Source organism: Tursiops truncatus, chromosome 10 (assembly GCF_011762595.2).
Source record: "Tursiops truncatus isolate mTurTru1 chromosome 10, mTurTru1.mat.Y, whole genome shotgun sequence".
Lineage (NCBI taxonomy): Eukaryota > Metazoa > Chordata > Mammalia > Artiodactyla > Delphinidae > Tursiops > Tursiops truncatus.
The window spans coordinates 66,548,152-66,571,590 of NC_047043.1; the positions used below are offsets into that span (position 1 = coordinate 66,548,152).

The 23,439-nt window shown below is 43.7% G+C and overlaps 1 protein-coding gene and 1 pseudogene across 3 annotated transcripts; one reads left to right on the plus strand and one right to left on the minus strand.

The window, feature by feature from the left end:
• Positions 1-692: 692 nt before the first annotated feature.
• On the minus strand, positions 693-20,523 carry WDR82 (WD repeat domain 82). Of its 3 annotated transcripts, XM_004321011.4 has the most exons (9): positions 20,066-20,521; positions 15,944-16,041; positions 13,117-13,183; positions 7,063-7,162; positions 6,537-6,653; positions 6,137-6,292; positions 5,253-5,322; positions 4,560-4,702; positions 693-3,565 (listed from the first exon to the last, which is right to left on the minus strand). In XM_004321011.4, exons 1-9 carry the CDS (start codon positions 20,224-20,226, stop codon positions 3,536-3,538), a joined length of 942 nt encoding a protein of 313 aa, XP_004321059.1. In that variant the 5' UTR covers positions 20,227-20,521; the 3' UTR covers positions 693-3,535. The 3 variants fall into 3 exon arrangements, with proteins under 3 accessions (XP_004321059.1, XP_019803225.1, XP_019803226.1); XM_019947666.3 differs by lacking the exon at positions 6,537-6,653 and having other exon boundaries at positions 20,066-20,523; XM_019947667.3 differs by lacking the exon at positions 4,560-4,702 and having other exon boundaries at positions 20,066-20,523.
• LOC109552173 (deoxyuridine 5'-triphosphate nucleotidohydrolase, mitochondrial-like) lies at positions 7,277-9,579 on the plus strand (annotated as a pseudogene).
• Positions 20,524-23,439: the final 2,916 nt, after the last annotated feature.

Consider the following 23,439-nt stretch of genomic DNA (forward strand, 5'->3'; position numbering starts at 1 on the left):
TCTTCCTGCTTGGGCAGTCGTGTTGAGAGCCTATGCATGGCCTACCACTCACAAGCCGGGACGCTCCCTCTGCTGACCTCCAGAGTCCTTGGCCAACCTCTAATGACCGTGCACAAAGTGGCAGGCCAAAGGTGTTGCAGCTGAGGATGCTACTAGTGAGTTATCAACTCACCGGCCAGGCAATGGGTTTACAAGCAAGTGGCCAGGCCTTCTGCCAGAACTGGTACAGGAGCCTCAAAGGCACCCCACTATCCTTGCCCCCCACAAACCAGGGCCTAGGAGGATGAACCTTATTCCAGCTAGAGGCTGCCAATCTGATCAAGGGTTGAGGTAACAGTGGGGGATGAAAGGCAGCCTGAGGTACATGCCAGATGCAGTCTTTGAGGATCTCAGGCCGGCCTTTTCCTGGTCACTCATTTCTGGCCCTATGGCTGCTTATTAGAACATGGAGTTGAGGAGACCCAGGCTGCTATGCATTGAGAGCTGGATCTAGGGGTTCCTCCCACCAGCCCACAGGCCTTAGTCACCAGAGGCAGTCCCAGGGAGCCCAACAACCCATCCACACAGCATTACAATGAGTCCCAGTGTGAGCTAGGAGGACTAACAGGAGACAACCCACCCCCTCCCTCCAACTCTAGGAACCAGGCAAACAATGCTATGAAAACTCAATGGAAGAGGCTGCAGCCATAAAATTCTGTTTAAGACAGATAACATGGAAAAAACGTTTATATGTTAAGTACAAAAAGGACATAAAATTGTATATACAGTAGAATAACAACTATGTAAACACACCAAAAATCTATGCACAGAAATGTCTAGAGAAACACTAAACACCAAAAGATTAGCAGTGGTAACATTTTGGTGGCAAACTGATTCTTTTTAAAAGTCCCAGATTTTTCTTAATAAGCATTAATTATGATTGCAACGGTTTTCTTAAAAAAAAAAAAAAAAAATACCCCACTGGCTGGTGGTTGAGCAGTGCAATGTCACTGTCACATATAAATCAGAGGCTTTGGCCCTGACTCTTGAGAGCGTGGTGCGCCCCCCACCCCCAGGAGAGCTTAAGCACCTCTGGCTCCTACTGAGGGTGTCCTGGCAGCCCTGGTGCTCCTCAGCCTCTCTGACCCACAGACTCTTTTCTCCCTTAATTCTGCCTTTTCCCACTACCACATCATCTTCGGTCACTTCCAGCTGCATCCTTCCCTCTCCTTCCCAACTCAGGAGCCAGCTCTGCAGCCACAGGTCCCCATAAATAGAAGCAGTGCAGTGCAGTGCATATTTTCAAAGGACATGGTGCCTCAGCTTTGGACACACAGGAACTCAATACAAATCATTTTCCTGCTGATAGACAAGTCATGGTGGCTGCTCTGGGTACAGATATGTTAATTATGCAGGCTTTCTTATTAACCTGTAGTTCCAAGTACTTTCTCTGAACAGTTATTCCTACCATGAATTTTCTATCCTGGAAAGCCAGGGGTGGGCAGTTAACAGCTCAGATCACTTGGTTTCTAAAAGTCCCTCCACGCTGAGAATGCAGAGCTATACGGTGTGTGGCACCTCAGAAGCTGCAGATTCCAGCCTATGTCTGGGAAAGACGTAGGCCCCTTGCTTTTAAGGTTACGGAACAAGCCAAAAAGTAACTGCTAAAAAAGCAAAACAAAACAGTAATTGCTAGCAATTCACAGCCTATTCCTGCTGCTGAACAGAGGCAGTAATGGCTTGCTTTCCCCACTAGCAGCTAGGTACTCTTGGGCAAGTCAAACATAACCTTGTTGAGCCTGTTTCTGGATCTGCAGGGAATGTGTTACTTGCTTAGATGTTTGGGAACTTAGTGAAATAATATGCCACTTGTCCTGCTCTAAGAAGGCCATGCAGGGGAAAAGGCAATGAGCTACGTGCAGCTCACCTCAACCCCGATCAGGAATCCTCCCTCTCCCAGGAGAAGGCAAGGAAAAGAAGTTAAGAAAGCAGACATACCAGGTAAACAGGAATGACCTATAATTGGCAAAGAAGCCTCAGACAAGCTGAAAATGCTCTGGTTCCAGCATCCTGTCCCCAAATGCTGGGAGCCAGACACAAAAGGCATGCAAAAGTGACTGTCACACACATACAGGCGCAGACAGAGCATCACTGGGCAAAAAGGGGGCTAATACTGCAGAGAAGGCCCCAAAGTGCGGCTTGAGGAACACAAGGGAGTCATTCCAAGACCCTCATTTAGCTGCCATGGGGACAGCAAACACTCAAAAGCTTTGCTTTTGTTCAGTCTCCCAAAGGGAAAAAGGTAATAGGGAAGACTAACACTTGTGACAAACACTATTAGCAAGAATGCAGTCTTTCTCCTGGGGCAGAGGACTCTATCTCCTTCAGATACTTTTTAAATATGTGTGTGTATACACACACACACACACACACACACACACACACACACACATGCATACATACATATATGTATATATGTATGCACACACATGATATATTTAAATGAAGGTGTACACACACTGTGCTAAAATACAAACAACAGAAATTCCAAGTCATATATAAAAAGGCTGAATATAACATATAACATATAACACAAGCCTAGAGCCAGCTCCTGGTTGGGAGCTGGGGAAGGGGTGGTATCATCTGGAGACTATGTACACAACTTGCAGTGGGCAGGGAAGGCATCAGTGTAAACAACTCAGACTCACTCCACAATACTGGCCCACAGAAAAGCGTGATGTATCTCATGTACAAAAATAGACGCCCACCTTGCTTCTGTATACAACCAAACTTGGCAGGCACCCAGAAGGACTGTGTGTTAGTTTTGATGACAGGGCACCACACCAAGCTGCTGCTAAACCTCCCAGCCCTAGGAACTCATCTGCTACCCCTCCTCCCTCACCCAGAGCCTGAGGCACACCCAGATCATCCACCCTCACATGACTAACTTGCAAGGCTTCCTGGCAAGCAAGATCCTTCTGTATCTGTCCCTTTCTGACCCTAAGATATATGGAGACTTATTTCTGTAAATATTTGGCACCTAAGTAACATGATGGTTGTGGATAATGCCACAATGACACAGGGAGAACCAGTAACAAGACATGCAGGGTGAGGGCAAGGGGCACTGAGCTGCCCCAGCATCTCAAAACCAGAACTGTGGCTTCCCACGCATTTATGGGGGTGGGCAAAGGGATGTGCAGAATTAACAACTTCACCGACTCCTCAGCAGCAAATACATTCAAAACTGAAGGTGTCTTGAGGGCCCCACTATACCCTAGTCACGAGTCTGGTCACTCCTCTGGAGGAGCTCGGTGCAGTGACAGCTGGAAAATCTGAGTCCTGATTGAATCTGCCGCACCAAGAGTCCTTTTGAAGAAGCTTGACAAAGTAATTTTTTTCTTTTGAGCAAATGTACAGCACATCCTTGGGAAGGCCATGTGGAAGGATGCTCTCCAGCCCAGTCAAATGATCCAATCTCACTATTATCTTAGTTCCCTCTGAGTTTTTTCCTACTGGCCACCCTCGCTGTACAGAAAACAGCCAAGCACTATGCAGGTCAGTCATCAATGGTGGGCAACCAGAAGGCCTGGATGGAAGGAGAACATAAGTCAACTTTAAAAAGCCAAGCCCCTCTCATTTCTGAGGGTTTTTCTTACCCCTCCCCAACCATCAAGGCACCCAACCCCAAAGTTAGAGGAGTTATGGCTGGTGGCCTTCCCTCCTGACCAGTTGACTCTGGCAATCTGTGGACAAACACTCCCCCATCTATGTGAAAGTAAACATTGTCTAACTTCCACCATAGTGGTCCAGTGGTAAAGAAAAGAAGAAGTGCTGTCTGGGGAGGTGGGTGTTTGGCCTCACAGCTAATCTACCAGGTGACCTCAGACAGACCCTCTCATTCATGAGCTGTAAAAAATGTGAGGGACTGGACTGGATGGTTTTGCTGCATTTTTTTCTGACACTGTTTTCTTTGTTTAAAAAACAAAAAAAAAAAGAAATGGAGCAATGTGTTCTGGGTAGGCTAGTAATGAAATGCCTCATACCCAAATACCCAGGTAGGTTTAGGAGATGCTAAGAGGAAACTGGAGGCTGAGACTCACTGATGTTTTGTTCTGCTAGTGTTGTCTAGGAAGAGACAGGGGCCTGGAGAAAACTCTAACTGGTGAGTTGTGATCAACTGTAAGAATTTCTGATGAACTCAGCATAACCTGAGAAGAATGGAAAACTGAAAGGGTACAGCCACAAAAGGCTGGTTCAAAGTATTTTAAGAAGCCAAAAAGCTGTGAGGCATAGCCCCAGGTAGTTTGGGCATAAAACCAGGACCAGAGCAAAAAAACTGGCCTAAGATCTCCTGGGAGCTCGCGATCCCAGGTCATGGAAAGAAGAGCAAAAGTGAAAGACCAGCGCAACCAAAGATCAGATAATAGAGGTGAAATAGGGAAGCCACCAGCTGAGAAACATGAACTTGGGTGCTTGTAATTGTACCTATTTAGAACACAGCTCACTGTGCTCATTGAAGGACCCACCACCCCAACTGGAAAGGGCCCCTAGATGAAGGACATCTCCCGTTGTTCACATACCATGTTGGAACAAGCACTGGCAAAGGTCATGAACTTGGGGTTGAACTGCAAACAGGTAATGGGGCCTGTGTGTTTACCATCCAACACAGCTACTTTTATACCACTCTCTCCATTCCAGACATGGATCTTGCCATCCTCTGAACCTGAAGAGAATGATCAAGGAATATAACAGCTCAAGGCACAATACAAAGACAAGTGGCAAACAGACATGGATTGACATCTGGAGAGAGGCCAAGCTTCAGGACCCAGCCACCAGCAGAAATGGAGAGGGAGTAATGGCAGTGAAGAAAAGACACTTTGGGAACTGATCTAGACCCTAGTTATTTGTTCCTAGGCAAGTCACTTCCCCTCTAACTTCAGTTTTCTCATTTAAAAAGGGGGCTGAATACGACCACCCTACGAACATCTACACTAAGGTGACTGAATGAAGGGTTACATCAGTGCTTGTAGAGTTTAACTCTATGATGGTCCAGGGAAGACCAACATTAACGCCCGTTCCCAGAAAAGAAAGCAAAGTCAGGACAGTTTAAAGACACTATACCTTTGACATAACGTGCTACACAGAAATCTGAGAAACTCTATCTCAAAAGGATAATAAATAATATCTTAAATTAGTTAAAACTAACAGAAACAACATAATGCACAGTACCAGATAAGTAACACCCAAGGGGCGGGGGGATAAAGGAAGCTTACCAATCATAATAAACTGCGAGTCTGGAGTAAACGAGGCCTCCAGTGTGACGGCTTTGCTGTTGGCATAACCCTAAAACAAGCAGAACAATTCTCATTACAGTGCCATTAACAAAAAATAATGGCCTACAAACACTGACCCCAGCACATACATCTTCTTCTTTTTTTTTTGATGAAAAAAATTTTTTACAGTAAAATATAGATAACAATTTACTATTTTAAGTATTTTTAAGTGTACAGTTCAGTGGCACTAAGTATACTTAAAATGCTATGCAACCATTACCATCTTCTGCCTCCAAAACCTCTTCATCATTCTGAACAGAAACTTCATAATCTTTAATAGTAACTCCCCATTTCCCTCTTCCCCTGCTCCCTGGCAATCTCTGTTCTACTATCTATCTCTATTCTAGGAAACTAATATAAAAGTGGAATCGTCCAACAGTTGTCCTTTTGTGTCTGGCTTATTTCACTTAGCATAATGTTTTCAAGGTTCATCCATGTTGTAGTACATACATCACCTTCCTTTCTGTGAAACCCTTTCTTCCTCATGCACAGTGCTATGAAGGTTTCAAATTTGGCTACCACCCTTTACAATTCACCCCCTTATCCCCAACTCCATATTCAAGGGGGTAAGAAAATGTTTATGGTCCGAAGTTTATTATATTATCTAAACACCAAACTTGAGTCACTGGGTGAGAAGTGAATCTCTCAGAATCCAAAAGAAATAATGCCACGTGCAGGAAGAAAATGCAAGTCCATGCCTCGATGAGTGAGCCAAAGACAACTGCCGGTCTCCACTAACTAGCTAACACAATTCTCAGAAGGGATGAGCATGGAAAAAAGGTAGAGTATGGGGAGAAAAACATGGTTAAAAGTTGTCAGCTCACCCCAAACGTATGCATCACCACTCCCTTGAATGCATCGATCAGACGGATGAAGCTGCCATTGGTGGAGATGAGGATGAGTTTGCCATCATTGCTGAACTTAAGCCCTGTCCACTCACAAGTCCGATCATACTGCATCTTAAATGTCGCAAATGGCCCCTGCAAAAGACAGACAGCAGCCCTAGGCCCAAGGCACATCAATAATTCCTTCTGCCAGAGCCAAATCTCATTCTATCCCTTTAGATTCCTTTTTGACTAGGGAAAGCAGAAGATGAAGTACTGCTCTGACACTTTCTAATATCTACCACATACCTCCTCTACTGTAGAAAAAGGCTCTTAAATGTCCATCTCACCCTTCAAAACTTCCATAATATCAAGACGGTTCAAAGATTCAAAGATTTACCTTATCAAAAGAGCGAAGATCATAAAGTTTGACCATTTCAGAATTGACACCTGCAGCAAAAATTAATCCTTCTGGATCAAAAGAACAAACTGGCTTGCCCTGTAAATGCATGAGACCCTGAGAAAAAAGAAATTTTAAAAAAGTTAATGAACCCAGGATCCTACCAAAAGCAAACACAAAACTAACTAAAATGAAGTTAAAAAAAAACCTGGTCTCCATGCAATTGATTTCAGATCAACCCTAACTGTATAATTTTATAGACACTGAATTCAAATAAAAACAAATCCTTGGAGTCTAAAATATATAGCTCAAAGGCTCCAGGAAAACTGCTTTTAAAGCACTAAGCCACAGATCATAATAAGTATGCACCGGATTAAGGTATTAGCTTAATTACCAGCTACCTACCAGTAAAAGATCTTCTCCAAAATTTAAAGACTCTGGGATCCCAGGAAAGAATCACTGCTTTCCCCCTTCCTTGAGAGGGAGAGTTGAAAACGCTTGAAGTGTAACTGTGAGGCAACATTACCTGGCAGTTAGGAGACCGGAGATCCCAGAGCCGAATGGTCTTATCAAGAGACCCAGAAATGAAAGTGTCATCCACAGGTGACATGGACAAGGCCACCACCCTGCAATGCATCAAGATAAATAGTAGTTGAAGCGAAATATTAACAAGAATTGGATATGAACTCTAAACCACTTTACCTACCTATACATATGTGTTCTCCTAAAAACTCCATTTTAAGAAACACATACACAAGCAATCCGGAACAATCAAAGGCAATTAGTATAAAAAAGCAACTTAAAGCTACAGCATAAAAACATATGATTCCAATGCAAATCAAATCATAATGAAATACCACTTCATACCCACTAGCAAAGCTATAATCAAAAAGAGAGATAACAACTGTTGGTGAGGATGTGGAGAAACTGGAACCCTCATACACTGCCGGTAGGAATGTAAAATGGTACAGTTGCTTTGAATAAGTTTTATACTTCCTCAAAAAGTTAGAGTTACTATATGATCCAAACATTCCACTCTTAGGTACATACCCAAGAAAAATGAAAACATATGTCCAAAAAATCCCCCGTACATGTATGTTCACAACAGCATTATTCATAATTACTAAAAAGTGGAAACAACCCAAATGTCCATCACCTAATGAATGGATAAAGAAAACGTGTTATTGTCATACAAGAATATTATTTGGCAATAAAAAAAAATGAAGTACTGGGGCTTCCCTGGTGGCACAGTGGTTAAGAATCCGCCTGCCAATGCAGGGGACACAGGTTCGAGCCCTGGTCTGGGGAGATCCCACATGCTGCAGAGCAACTAAGCCCGTGTGCCACAACTACTGAACCTGCGCTCTGGAGCCCGCGAGCGACAACTACTGAGCCTGTGAGCCACAACTAGTGAGCCCGCGAGCCTAGAGCCCGTGCTCCGCAACGAGAAGCCACCGCAATGTGAAACCTGCGCACCACAACGAAGAGTAGTCCCCACTCACCGTTACTAAAGCCCGCGCGCAGCAATGAAGACCCAACGCAGCCAAAAATAAATAAATAAAAAAGAAATGAAGTACTGATTCATATTACAACATGTATGAAGTGAAAGAAGTCAGACACAAAAGGCCACATATGATCTGGTTCCATTTATACAAAATATCCAGAATAGGCAAAGTTATAGAGACAGAAAGTAGATTAGTGGTTGCCAGGGGCTGGGAAGAGGGGAAATGGGAAGTGTTAATGGGTACAGGGTTTCTATTTGGGGTGATGAATATGTTCTGGAATTAGATAGTGGTGATGGTTGCCCAACTCTGTGAATATACTAAAAACCACTGAATTGTACACTTTAAAAGGATGAATTTATGGTACTGAACTATATCTCAATTAAAAAAAAAAAAAAGCATGATTCCTTAACTAGAGGTTTGTGGACTATACTGTTGTTCTCAAACCTGAGTGGCACCAGCATCACCTGGAGGGTGGGTTAAAACAGACTGCTGGGATCCACTGCCAGAATTCTAATCCAGTAGGTCTGGGGTGAGGTCTGAGAATCTGTGTTTCTAACAAGCTCCTCAGTGATGGTGAGACTGGTGGTTTGGGCCCCACACTTAGAGAGCCACAGCCCTATGCTAATAGCCTATGCTATATTTCTGATATGGGTCCCCTCTTATGGTTACACCAGTCACTCACTGAAAAACACTTCTTCCAAGGCCTCATCCTGAGCTCTCTTGTCCCCTCTGCTCATGTTCTTGCTCTGCCACGCTCTGCGTTGAGGACACCCATCATCTCCCCGGCATTTGGGCCCAGCCCGTGGAGAAGGATGGCATGTGGCTCCACTTTACTTGCCTCTTGGAGCATGCCACGGCCCTAACCAGAGGGATCCTTGAGGTCCGTGGGCTATGACCTGTACAGTGCCTATGAGTCTGTAGTACCATCTACAGAGGAAGCCCTTGTGAAAATGGACACTCAGATGGCTCTTCCTTCTGGGTGTTATGGAAGAGTAGTTCCACATTCTGCCTTGGCTAAAAAACGCTTCACAGACAAAGGAGCTGGTGTCACAGGTGAAGATTACAGAGGAAATATTGGTGCTATACTGTCTCATTTTGACAAAAAAAAAATTGGAGTAAAAAAAGTGGATCAAATTGCACAGCTCATTTGTGAATGGGTTTTTTAAATGTAGAAATAGAAGAAGTTCAAATTTTGGATGACTCTGAAAGGGGTTCAGGAAGTTTTGGTTCCACTAGAAAGAATTAAAATGTATGCCATGAGTAAAAAATGGAAAAATGTACTTTTTCTTAAAGTTTTTGACCAAAAAAAAAAAATTCTTCCAATATAACTAAATTAACATTTGCACTAGATCATCAACTTAAAAATTTAAAAGATACTATAAGCCAAAATTTCCTGGGAATGCTGAGGTGGTAATAAAACGGAGTGAGCAGAATGCATATGAACATGTAATTTTACATCACAGTATTCAGGTCAAAAGTTCAGAGGAAGTCTATCTTGGCACAAGGCTCTACGATGAGAGGTAGAGGGAATACAAGGAGGAACAAGACTTCAACTCTAAGGAAGCTTAACTGTCTAGTCCAGACAACGTCCAAGAGAGGGTCAGAGAAGGCTTTCAGGAAGAAGCAGCACCTGTGGTGAACAGGGTTTCAATGGGAGTGGCCTTTCTGGAAGTTGCCAGATAGGAAGGCATGAGGCAGTTCAGGAACCAGCCCAGAGTTCACTTCAACTGGAGTGGTAGGAGATAACACTGGGAAAATGGGTCAGGCAGAGGGAAAAGAATTTGACTCCAAGGTTTCTTGAGGGAGGCTGTGGTCAGAGCTGTAAAAACAGGGTGCAGAAGCAGGATGCTGAGGGACGGGGAGATTAGGAGTTGACAATAATTTACCTGAGCTAGGACAGAAGCAAAGGAGTATGGAGCACAATGACACATGAGGTTAAACCTAAGTAGAATCAACGGGATTTAACAACTCGCCGGATGTGAAGGCAGGGAAAAAGTAGTGAACAGGTAACAGAGACTTTGAGTCGGGAGAATTGGAAGGGACAGAGGTGAAGAAACATGAGGCAGACAGAGGAGCTGGCCCAAGGAATTTAACGATGGATGGAGTATTGGACCTGTAGGTAGAAGTTGAGTCTGGAAATTATGGGCTGAAAATACTGATTTGGGAAGCTATCTGAGGTGAATGAAATCAGTGATGGCCCAAATACCAAGAGGAGGAGAAAAAAGCTAGGGTAGAACATTGTTTAGAGTCAAAAAGAGAAAGAGAGGCAAAAAATAGCAAAAACAGAACCAAGATGAGAAGCCAAAGGAAAAAAAGTTTTACTGAGAGGTTAAGCACCAAAGAGTCCCAGGCAGTGGATTTTACCTGGAGGCAGCAGGGAAAGGGGAGTAAACAGCTTGGCTTAGATGAGTGAGTTAAACAGTGAATGAGTATGAGGAGGTGGAGAAGGGAATATGCAGATTATTCTTTTATCTTTGATGGCGAAAAGAAGTGGGTGACATGCTCAAGAGATAAATTTAATATAAGGAAGATAAAGAAGACCATAAGGAAGATAAAGAAGACCGAGTAGGTTTCCCCTGGTGAGTAGGGCTTCCCTGGTGGCGCAGTGGTTAAGAATCCGCCTGCCGGGTTCAAGCCCCAGCCCGGGTAAGATCCCACATGCCATGGAGCAACTAAGCCCGTGTGCCGCCAATTACTGAGCCTGCGCTCTAGAGCCCGTGAGCCACAACTACTGAGCCCAGAGTGCCACAACTACTGAAGCCCGTGCACCTAGAGCCCGTGCTCCACAACAAGAGACGTCATCGCCATAAGAAGCCTGCGCACCACAGTGAAGAGTAGCTCCCGCTAACCACAACTAGAGAAAGCCCACGTGCAGCAACGAAGACGCAACGGAGCCAAAAATAAAATAAATAAAAGTAAATAAATTTAGAAGACCAACTAAGTTTGTGGGCAGCAAAGTCCAGTAAGGAGACGGAAGTAAAAACAGAGGGGTTGGTTTTCTCAAAGAAGAAAAGGCTACTTCTTTCTCAGGGAAAGTGTTCTAAGGAAGAAAGGAGTTTAGGTGAAAGAGGAGTTGAACTCATTTTGGATGGCCTTGATTTTCTCTTTAAAAAAGGAGGGACAAAGTCATCTATTAAGAATCAGGAGGTCAGGAGGTCAAGAGATTGGGCAACTGGGAAGATTGGAAAGAATTTCAAACAACTGCAATCAACTCTTTTATTTATTTATTTATTTTTTTGCGGTACGCGGGCCTCTCACTGTTGTGGTCTCTCCCGTTGCGGAGCACAGGCTCCAGACGTGCAGGCTCAGCGGCCATGGCTCACGGGCCCAGCCGCTCCGCGGCATGTGGGATCTTCCCGGACCGGGGCACGAACCCATGTCCCCTGCATCGGCAGGCGGACTCTCAACCACTGCGCCACCAGGGAAGCCCTGCAATCAACTCTTAATTACAGACAGTATATTTGTGAACATTAATTTGACTATAAACAAGCAAAAACATCTACTTGTCACAAGCCATTCTTTGAACTACACAGTAACCAACAGCTGCCACCTCTTATCTTCAGCAACACAGAAATGCCCTTGCCCAATCAGAAGTGCAGCTGAAAACAGTGCTCTTGGTCTACCTCCTGTCAGGGCTCTGAACCACTCCAAGCTACACAGGGTTACTGTACATTTGCAAAGGAAAGCACCTATGATTAATATATCATCCAAGGGAAAATGTGTTTAACATTCAGCCCAAACTCGAAAAACTGGAGGAAAAATAACAGGGGAATTGGGATGAGACAGAGAGAAGCAACCTGCATTACAGAACAGAATAAGGGGGACTTCCCTGGTGGCTCAGTGGTTAAGAATCTGCCTGCCAATGCAGGGGACTCGGATTCGATCCCTGGTCTGAGAAGATCCAACATACCATGGAGCAACTAAGCCCATGTGCCACAACTACTGAGCCTGCACTCTAGAGCCCGCAAACCACAACTACTGAGCTTGCACACCACAAATACTGAAGCCCTCATGCCCTACAGCCCATGCACCGCGACTACTGAAGCCCATGTGCCTAGACCCTGTGCTCCTCAACAAGAGAAGCCACAATGAGAAACCTGCGCACCACAAGGAAGAGTAGCCCCCGAGCGCCGCAAAGAGACAGCCCGCGCGTAGCAAAGACCCAACGCAGCCAAAAAAAATAAAAATAAATATATACCTTTAAAAAAAATAAGGAAACAAGTTTCTTGACTTTCAAAAAGTACGAAAGGAAAATTTTATTATTTTTTTAAAATAAATTTATTTATTTATTTATTTTTGGCTGCGTTGGGTCTTTGTTGCTGCATGCGGGCTTTCTTTAGCCGCGGTGAGCGGGAGCTACTCTTTGTTGCGGTGTGCGGACTTCTCACTGCGGTGACTTCTGTTTTGCGGAGCATGGGCTCTAGGCACATGAGCTTCAGTAGTTGTGGCACGCAGGCTCAGCAGTTGTGACTCGCAGGCTATAGAGTGCAGGCTCAGTGGTTGTGGCGCACGGGCTTAGCTGCTTCACGGGATGTGGGATCTTCCCAGACCAGGGCTTGAACCTGTGTCCCCTGAATTGGCAGGCGGATTCTTAACCATTGTGCCACCAGGGAAGCCAACAATTTTATTAATTTTTTTTACATATTCATTAAACTCTTCATGTGGAACACATTTATGTAGAGCAGGGTCATGCTGAAATGGGGGCCACCTATACTGGAAGGCCTCAACCATGTAAATGTACTTTCATTAAGGGATGTCTGATATTTGGGATCCCTAAATGCCAAATGTTATTTTTACTACATAGGTTTCCACTGAATATCTTTAATCCACATTCTTCCTATTAATGTTTTAACTGAAGTTTCGGTTTATCTATGAAGTCCTACCCCTGGCCTCTACAACCTCGATTAATCATGAGTTGACTGTTTAGGGAAGGTTAACAAGAGAAGATTAAGAGGTATGCCAAACAGCGGTGAGAAACTAGCTTCAGTTCACTAATAAAATCTCTCCACTCTTTCATTCTCTGGATAACCTCAGGGATAAAAGAACTATCTACTTCTGTAACACGTGCATCTTACCTTTTGCTATGTCCAGGAAAGTATCTGATGTATTTGTTGTCATGCAAGGACAGGTAACGGATAGTATCTGTAAGAAGATAAATAAGGCATAATGATATCCTACTATTTTTAAAGGAATTTACTTTGCATTTTCATCTTGAAAAGACAAGGTCAAAGAATTCATTGTTTTCCATAATCCAAGCAAGGTATGAATAAATAATAGTGAATAACTACTTTTCACGGGACTAGAGATTTCACGTAATTCAAAAGCAGAGTTCTCAAGTTGACAGCATATACAGCAATGTTTAAAATCACTATTGCTGCCAATCTTTGGCTTCTGCATAGTTACAATGAAACTTGTCCTGCAAATATGCACCCCCCCCAAAAAAAAAACTCACAACAATTTTAATGCCCACAGAATGGCAAACCTTAAAGAAAAACATATGGCTACTGAGGAAATAGACTCAAAGAATTAAACAGCCATGCTGAGCTGAGGATCAGGCTGGATTCTGGCATAAGATACTTTTGTCCAGCGTTCTCCAACAGCATGTCAACCCAACCCTCACCTCATCTTAATGTAAACTGGATACACAATTTACATTAAAACTAAATAAAATGGAAAGAGAATTAATGTTCTACTACTTCTTTTCTAATTAACCAACTATCCAATGGTCCCTTATGCAGAAAAGTGAATTATAAAGTGGCCAAAGGAAATGAGAAAATTTAGGTTAAAAAGATCACAAGACATTTAAAAATCAAAGTCATGAACTATACCAAGTCATAGCAGTGAGAATTTGACAATATCCAAGAAAGAAATAATCACAGAGATTTGTGCTTGGGGCAAATAAGACAAATACTCTTAAAAACCAAATGATTCCTCTGAAAAAGCAAAACAAAAAATGATGGTGGTGGGAAGGGAACGAAGTGCCATAAAGAACAGAACTGGAAAGTACAATGCCCCTGAAAAGACTAGGAATAAGAAACAATTGTTGAGAAAAAGGTTATAGGAAATGGGGCCAAAATACAGAAAGGAAAGCATAGAAAGAACATTCTGGAGGCAAACACAACACAGAAACAGAAAGGCTGAAAGCACCAAGTCATCCCAGTGGTTCACAGGGGTACTAATAAGAGGGCATTTAACCTGGGAGAGGGAAAAAGGCACTCTTTGTATGTTCCAAAACTAAATATGGTTTTCTTTGAAAACATGTTCAAAGTTCTCGAATGACAACTATAAAGTATTCCTGGTTGTTCTATTGCTAGGAACTACTCACCTGCCCTAAGCAGAAAAAGACTTCCTCCCCATTACCTGGTTTTCCCAGAGATGAGCAGGGCGTCGCCATCCTCTCCGCCCCACTCGGTAGCTGGCGCGCTGTTCCTGGCAAGGCAGTGGCCTGTACAGTTATCTCCTGTACCGGGTGGTATCATAGACCCTCAAACTGTACAAACTACTACCTCAGCCTGGAATCAGGCAAAATGATACGGAGCGTTGGAGGAACTCTTCAGGATGGATGCACTCGAGACAGGAAAGGCAACATCCTCACAGCAGAGGCCTGGCAGCAAAGCTGCAAGTGCCACACATTTGCCTCATCTTGCACCATATTTGGAGAATCCTCATTTAATCACCCAGAAAAACACCCCAACAGAAGAAATATACCCCAATAGAAGAAATATACCATTCATTCAGATGATCACAGAGATATATTTCCTCAAGATCCTGTTTTATATTCTTGTCCAAAAGCATCAATTGCACTGCTTACTTAGAAAACCACTTCTGAAATAGAGGCATGAAAAGTATAAACGATATACTTACTAAAAACCAAGTACAGGCAGAAAAGTCTCATTTAAAAAAAAAAAAAAAAAAAGACTTCTACCCATCTGCTCTGAGATAGGCATAACCAAAACAGCGGTCTAAGAAATCTTTGTTGAATGACATTAGAAAAATTGTACTGCTAAAAATGAAACAATCAACAAATCAGTGAGATAAGTTAAAAAAAAAAAAAAAGTCCTAACATGAAAGTGTTATAGCTCAATTCCAAGACAATCTGTCAACTGAGAATGACTTATCCCAGGGGAAAAGCAGGTAAAGGCAGAGATCCTTTATTAGAGAAAGAAATTCACAAGTTTAATTTCTAAAAATAAGTCTTTATTCTTCAAAGACATTAACTTTATTTAAAAGGAAAAAGGGAGAGACTTCCCTGGTGGTCCAGTGGCTAAGACTCCATGCTAACAACGCAGGGGCCGCGGGTTTGATCCCTGGTTGGGGAACTAAGATCTCACATGTGTGCAGTGCGGCCAAAAAAAATAAGATAAATAAATAAAAGGAAAAAGGGATAAAATTCAAATCAAAAAGTGTCCCTGGAATCAAAGATAACTAAAGTCAGTATACTGTCCTTTGTGACACAGACCATAAATGGTTGGGCACACACCAAAAACTCTTCTAAGGTCTGCTAAACTACCATAACTCAAGCATCTGTAAAACTATTCTCAAATCTATATATTTTGAACAGGAAGGTAGCATTGTTTACCACTTGCTGTCAAGTATTCTTTCCTTTTATTTCTTCTAAAAGTATTCGTTTCAAGAAGTTCAAACCGTAAATACAATTTGTGGCTTCCTATTTCCACTCTCCACTCTAAACTGGAGACCTTTCATACTCAGTTTCAAGTCCTTCAAAAGTACTAATGGCTTGCTTGCTTCCAGCATCCCTTCAGTCATAACAGTATTAGCACAGCTAACATCATAGGAAAATTTAAAGTAACTATAACCAAACAGAAGTACTCACAAAGATTCCGTGAACAATTTAACAAAGGAAACCATGACCATAACTTCCTAAAAAGAAGGCTTGCTTACCATCTATTTTGTTAGAGCTGTAAACGACTGTGTTTGCTGCATGAGTGTATCTGATGAGGTCCACGCCGTATTTCTTACTGTACAGGGTTCTCTTTGGTCTGATGAGGAAATGGACAGAGAAAGAAAACCATCAAAATCCTCCATCACCAAAATCTAGGATCTTCATATAAAGAGAAGCACTTGAATGATGTGGGAAGGGTGAAGATTCTTGGTAACCTCTAACACTGAAAAGAAACAGAATTTCTTCCAAAAGGGTGGAAACAAACAGAATCAATCAAGTGCAACAGGCTTTCACCTCTGGATACCAAATGCCGAAGTTAGGAAGTGGAAGTAAATCTGAGGGCTCAAATCAGCCTTTACTACAATGTTCAAAAGTAAGCTTTGAGAAGAAGTACATCTATTTGGGAAGAAAGACACATAAAACAAGTCATAACTTCCAAGAAAGAGGAAAATGGGAATACGCCAGACCAATGAGGCCAGAACTTAAGCCATTCACTTGGAAAGAAGCTCTTTCTTTAAGAAGAAATGATTTATCAAAACCGAAACCAGATGCAAAACTGCCTTTCCTAATATAACCTAATATTTCCATCCTCTCTTACAGGTCCAAAGCACTTACTGAGCCTTTTACAAGACAAACCTCACTCTCCCTAACAAAACTAGTCATTGATTCTTTTCTCTTTACTTAAATGTAAAATCACATATTTCTAAGCTAGAGGTTATCAGTCCATTTGTTGAAGTTCCTTAAATGTTATCTTCTTCTATAGCACCTTGAAGATCAAGCTGAAACTGATCTCAGCAAAATATTTAACCAAAAACTTCATAATATTCTACATTTAGGTATAGGAGAATTTCATAAATCCTATATTAATGTTTATCAAGAAGTTAATTTATGAAAAGGAAATTCACCCTCTCAATGTAAAAGCCTCTTGAAACCTAGATGCTAAACAATCAGATGACTCAGGGAACTTTAATCATTTGCACTTTCAATTTTTGTGACGTCAAGGGTTTCCCTACATTAAACCTATTTACAAACAAGACTTCTCACTCCAAATGCACTTAATTTTCCACATTTTTACCTTTACTGAAAGATCAACTAAACAAAAAGAACAGCTCAAATGCTACCTTGTTAAGTCCACCACCCTGGGTTCTGCCATGTAGTTACTGTGTGGTAACCAGTGAGTGAGTGAACGTGCGTGTGAATGTGTGCTTGCTCTCAAAAGATAGTTGACTTTGCTCCTACCAATGGAAACAGAAGCTTACCTATCTCAGTATTTACCCTACAATAATGAAGACAGAGCCTGAAGAACCAATGTTAAAGGAAAATTTTCAGTTCCACTTATATACGGCCTATTTGTCTCAAATATATCCATAGTATTAACCTGAGATTTTGTTCTTAATAACATAAATCTTTTACCTCATATCATTTCCTAGTTTGAAAGCAAGATCCTAATGCATCCATTTCAGAGGATCTTACAGAGCTTATGCATAACATTCTTTCACGAATATTGTGATAAGCTTCTCTGCACAAACTATGATTCTGGTGATCAGGTACGAATAAATAATATTAAATCCTTCTCTCTGAATAATTCGCATCACCTACCACAGATAATATCCTTTGTATACTTTCAAATTAAAAAAAAAAAAAAAAAACAAAACACTCGGGACTTCCCTGGAGGCCTAGTGGTTAAGACTCTGTATGCAGGGACTGCAGGTTCGATCCCTGGTTGGGGAACTAAGATCCCACATGCTATGTAGTGCAGCCAAAAAATTAAAATTAAAAAAATCACTCAATGGATGAACTCTATTACAAAGAAAGTTTAAGTGAACAGTACACATGGAAAATATTAAGCATAAAGAATCTTATTTTAGCCATTTTCAAACTCCCAACATTAGTACCATCTAATAAAGATACTGTGCCTTCCAAGAAAATGTTATTTTCTTCCAATGTTGGTTTGACCTACACTAGTGGCAAATTTTTTCTTCACATTACCACTTAGGATCACAGATTCCTAGAGGCCAGCGAAGTGATCTGACCAATGTCACATACCTGGTCACAAGGCCAAACTAGAACCCAGGTCTCCTATCAGGTTGCTCTCTGATCACAGATCACAATGAAACAAGGTCACAATTAATCCATACGAATATTTTAAAGAGCGTGCTGTATACTATTGTATCAATGTTAAATTCCCTAATTTGGATAACTGTACTCTGGTTACCTAAGAAAACGTCCTTGTGCTTAGGAAATCCATGCTGAAGTGTTTAGGATAAAGGGGCTTGATACCTCCAAATTACTCTCTAATGGCTCAGGGAAAGAAAAAATTGTGTGTGTGTGTATCTACAGAGAATGACAAAGCAAACAGAGCAAAATATAACCAATTATTGGGTCCTGGAGTTCTTTGAAACAATGATGTAACTTTTCTGCAAGTTTGTAATTATGTAAAAATGCTACATGAATGAATAAACTGCATTATGTTATAAAATTAACATTTTACTTTTAACAAGACAGCCTTCAAGTCAATGTCATTCCTACCAACCGCAGAAATTATGCAGTATTTGGAGAGAAACTGTGAAGAAATGCTGCCACAACCTTCATTTTCTTTGAATGAGGATATACATCTCCATCCTCAAATTCATCCAGGGAGAAGTTCTAATCTGTGCACAAGCACTAAACATTTCAAGCAAGTCAGCTTCAATTTACTTCTAGCTCCAGTACCCCACAACCCCAATCTCCACCCTAGCTTTATACGTTACTTTCTATTCCAGGCTAATGCAAGTGGCCGGACCTGGACCAAAACCCATCTATGAAATGAATAACATTGACTCACATCTCTCAGCATCAGTCCAGCTAACAATTCTCTCTTCCCTCAGGACCACCACTATAGGCCACTCTTCCACATACCACAAGCAGATCCAGAGCCAGTTACATAATACTTTTTCCACAGCCCAAATGGGAAAAAATTGGGCAGAACAATATAGCCCAGACCAATACAGCATTACTTCAGATAATCAAACTCACAAATGAAGAGACAAGTTCCAAAAGAAAGTTTATAGAAAACATTGGTTTAAGCAAAACAGACAAAAGGAACAGCTGGAGAAGGTAAAGAAAAACCCAAGGATTCAAAAAAAAGATCACAATTTAGCAAGGATTTGGAGAAAGCAAGTCTGGGGCGGGGGTGAGGGGAAGCTGACAGGTCCCCAGGGAAAAAGGCAAAAAGCTGTGCTTTTAAGATCTTGCAGAGATACAGGTGTGGTGAGTCTCCATAGGACTTGGGACAACCTAGAAATGTCATGATCAGACTCGGAATTATGATAAGTCCAAGAGGACCATAAAGTATAATTTTTAAAAAAAGTATAAGAAGAAACACGAAATTGTCAGACGATGCTTTCTTTGTTCTACTAGGAGGTTCACATTCAGGTTGGGATGCGACAGCCAGGTGTGTCTGGCAAAAAGGAAAAGTTTTGGATGCAGGTAAAAAGTTAACTATAAACATGGGCATCAGGACTGAGGGAGCAAGAGAATGATTTGGACCATAAAGGAAATGTCAGGGGGCCCAAAGAGGCAACAAATAAATCCTTACAGCTAACAACTGCAACCCACGCGGCCTTCCGGCAGAAGGGCGGCGGGAAGCTGAGGGGCAGGGGTCGGGTGAAGTGCCAGGGCTGAATCGAGGTGACCGAGCAGAGGGCAGAGAGAGCGAGCTGCCGCTGCTGAACGAAGCAGCAGAGCAGCCTCTGCGGTTCTGCGCGGGGGCCACAGCCGACTGGCACCTTCGACGGAGTCAGAGGAGCGTTAAAGCTACCAGCTGGGGCAGCGGTGGGCGGACCCTGCGTTTAAAGGTCAAGGTCAAGGTGTGGTTTGGTCAGAGATGCTAAGGCTCTCTGTGAGGAGACCGAAGGCAGACAAAACAAATATATGATTACTGTTATTGCTATCGTTATTTTAAAAGAAAAAAAAATGGTCTCCCGGACGGCTTCTGAGGGGACGCGGCCCCAGCGGGAGCGTGTGCAATACAGGCCGCGGGCCAGACCGGGTTAGAGGGCGGGCCGCGGGGGGAGCGCAGGGCCACGACAGGGAGGGCGGGAGGGACTCAGACCCGGGCCCAAGGCCACCGGTGCACTCACTTGCCCTCCTGGCAGTCATAGAGCACGATGGAGTCGTCGTCGCTGCTCGAGATGACCGTCTCGCCGTTGGGGCTGAAGTCGAAGCAGTTAATCTTGTCCGAGTTCTCGCGGAACACCTTGGCGACGCGGAAGCTCCGCAGCACGCTGTCGGTCAGCTTCATGGCGGCGGCTGCTGGTGGCGGCGGCGGCGGCGGCGGCGCAGAGCTGGGGCGGAGCCCGGCGAACGGGCGGGCTGCCGAGGGGCCGACCCGGGCGGGGCGGGCGCCGCGCCGGCGGCGGGCTGGAGAGCGGCCGACAGTCGGGCCGCCTCCTCCGCTTCCTCCTCCTGCTTGTGCAACACTCTTCTGCCGGGACTATGGGGTCTCGCAGACCGGTCCTCCTCACGGTCGCCTCAGCGCCAACCGGCGCGGCACCGGCTCATTGTGTCCGCCATCTTGGGGCGACAGGCAGAAGTCGAGGGCGAGGAGCCTCACCGCGGCGCCAGCCGGGAAAGGGGGCGGGGCGGGAACGGCGAAGCGAGGCGGGGTGGCGGGGCGGTGACGTCAGCGCGGCCGGCGGGGAGTGGTGTGGCTGGGTGGCCAGAGGCGGCGATTCCCCGACCCGCTGGGGGGCGGGAGGGGCGGGGATTCCCACGTCCTTCCCCGCCTTGGGCCCCAAGGCCCTGGGTTCCCGGGAGCCACGGGTCTTTGTGCGGGGCCGCAACTCCCCCGAGAGACTCGGGTGCCCCCTGCAGGCTCCCCGGCCGCAGGCAGAGCGAGAGCAGGTACTGCGGGGGTGGGCTGCGCTCCAGGAGGCCTGTTCTGGGTATGAGTCATCGCCATCGGGCTTTGACCGCGTGTCCACCACATTGCCAGAAGACTTAAATTTATGTATTTTTTAAATTAAGGTGTACTATACGGTAGACTGAATAAATTTTAAGTGGATGAATTTTTTTCATTTGGGTGAATTTTTTTTTCATGTGGATGTACACTCTTGTGACCACCACCCGCAACTTTTCTTTAAGCCTTCTTTAAAAACTTTGTAATTGATATATAATATAAAGTGCATAAAATGAACTAATTTTAAGTGTTCAGCTCCACACATTTTATGAACACTCATCTTTAAGTTTTAAAACATATTTACAGCTCAAAAAACTCATAGCATCAATTACAAGTAAATTTTTTTTTTTTTTTTTTTTTTTTTTTTGCGGTGCGCGGGCCTCTCACTGTTGTGGCCTCTCCCGTTGCGGAGAACAGGCTCCGGACGCGCAGGCTCCGGACGCGCAGGCTCAGCGGCCATAGCTCACGGGCCTAGCTGCTCCACGGCATGTGGGATCTTCCCGGACTGGGGCACGAACCCGTGTCCCCTGAATCGGCAGGCGAATTCTCAACCACTGCGCCACCAGGGAAGCCCACAAGTAAATTTTTGAAAGGGAAAATTATCTCCTTATTCAACAAAGCACAGTTTTAAATTCTCCTGATATCCTCCTCCTTATTCATATATCAACATAAGCTGTAGATGCTGTCATTTTCCCCCCTGCTTTAGCATTGTATCTTACACATTTTTGCATGTTACTTAAACCAGATTGTTGTTGGTGTTCTCCATTGAGGTATGATTTATGTATAGTAAAAATCGGCCTTTTTCAGAGATAGTTTTATGAGTTTTAAAATCCCCATACAGTTGTGGAACCACCACATTCAAGATATAGAACAGTTGCATTATCCTCTTTGTAGTCATCGGGATTGTTGTGATGGTTCCCATAAGGAATTCTTTGCCTTAAAAGGAAGGAAAGTTGATCTCTAACAAAGGAAAACAATATCTGATCACAAAATAGGTACCATGCGCCTTGGCTTTAACTTCCTACGAGGGTTCATAGATCTCTAACTTGTGTGCAGCCCCTCAAACGTTTAATTGCCTGGGTCTCCAACAATGGAGACAGAGGCCTATTTATTTTGCTTCACTAAACTACAGTGGCTAAAGAGAAGGAAAGGGGAAGAGGAAAGACTGAAACATTTCAATCACTGATACTAGGAAGAAGTGATATCCAGAGATCAGATATAACCTGGACAATGATGAAAGCAAAACAGAAACCTTGGGCTTCCCTGGTGGCGCAGTGGTTAAGAATCCTCCTGCCAATGCAGGGGACATGAGTTCGAGCCCTGGTCCGGGAAGATCCTCCATGCCTCGGAGCAACTAAGCCCACGCACCACAACTACTGAAGCCCATGTGCCTAGAGCCTGTGCTCCGCAACAAGAGAAGCCACTGCAATGAGAAGCCTGCACACCACAACGAAGAGTAGCTCCCCATTCGCCGCAGCTAGAGAAAGCCCACGCGCAGCAACGAAGACCAAATGCAGCCAAAAATAAATAAATAAAATAAATTTATTAAAAACTAAACCAAAACAAAACAAAACAGAAACCTCAGGACAGTTGGGGGCTTTCTGGAAAGAACCAGGGGCTATGTCCCATCCCCAGGTAAAAGAAGAACCAGGATCCCTGCACATAAAGTGAACTTGTTCTCTGAGAGTAGAGGGCAAGATCCTGGCTAAGTCTGGGCTGCAATTGCCTCCTGACAAAGAGCAGAGCTTCTGGCTACAATTTGTTCTGGGGTCTGGAAAAAGCTTGTTTGAGTAGAACCCGAATGCATGGCAACTTTCCAAATTGCAAAGCAGTGGAAGAAAAGTCCTCTGTGCCCCCCAGAGCACAAACTTCCCTGCAATTCCTGCTTTTTTTATTTCACAGGCTAGAAAGGCTAATGTAGAGTCTGCTTTGAATGGTTCGACAGCAACAAAGACAGATCTGGTGCCATGTCTTAGAATGGTTGGGAAGATGAATGTACCCAGTGAGATACTATTTTTTGGGCCCTCTTAATCTATAAAAATAATCACAGAAACAGCCATAGTCTGCTGAATGTTGTAAGGCAAAAGAAATCTTTGCAATATATCTTTCAAGTTGTGTACTTCCTGTACCGTTCCCAGATTTCACTGTTAGACTGAAGCTTCCTCCCAAGACTTGACTTCCTGAATTATTTTTGGAATGGAAAAAGTCATTTTTTCATATTTTAAGAGCACCCTGAAATGGCTCAGCCTTTTTCACATTCTCACTGTTTCACATTCCTAGCCTGGCTCCCTGCCTGTTACAGTGGGGCTCTCCTGGCTTCCAATCCAACAGTGCCTTACAGGCTGGACTTTAAAAAGTGACCCAGAAGGACTTCCCTGTTGGTCCAGCAGTTAAGAATCCACCTTCCAACGCAGGGGATGCGGGTTTGATCCCTGGTCAGTGAACTAAGATCCCACATGCTGCAAGGCTACTGAGCCTGCACGCTGTGGATTCTGCATGCCACAACTAGAGAGAAGCACGCATGCCACAACGAAAGATCCTACATGCTGCAACGAA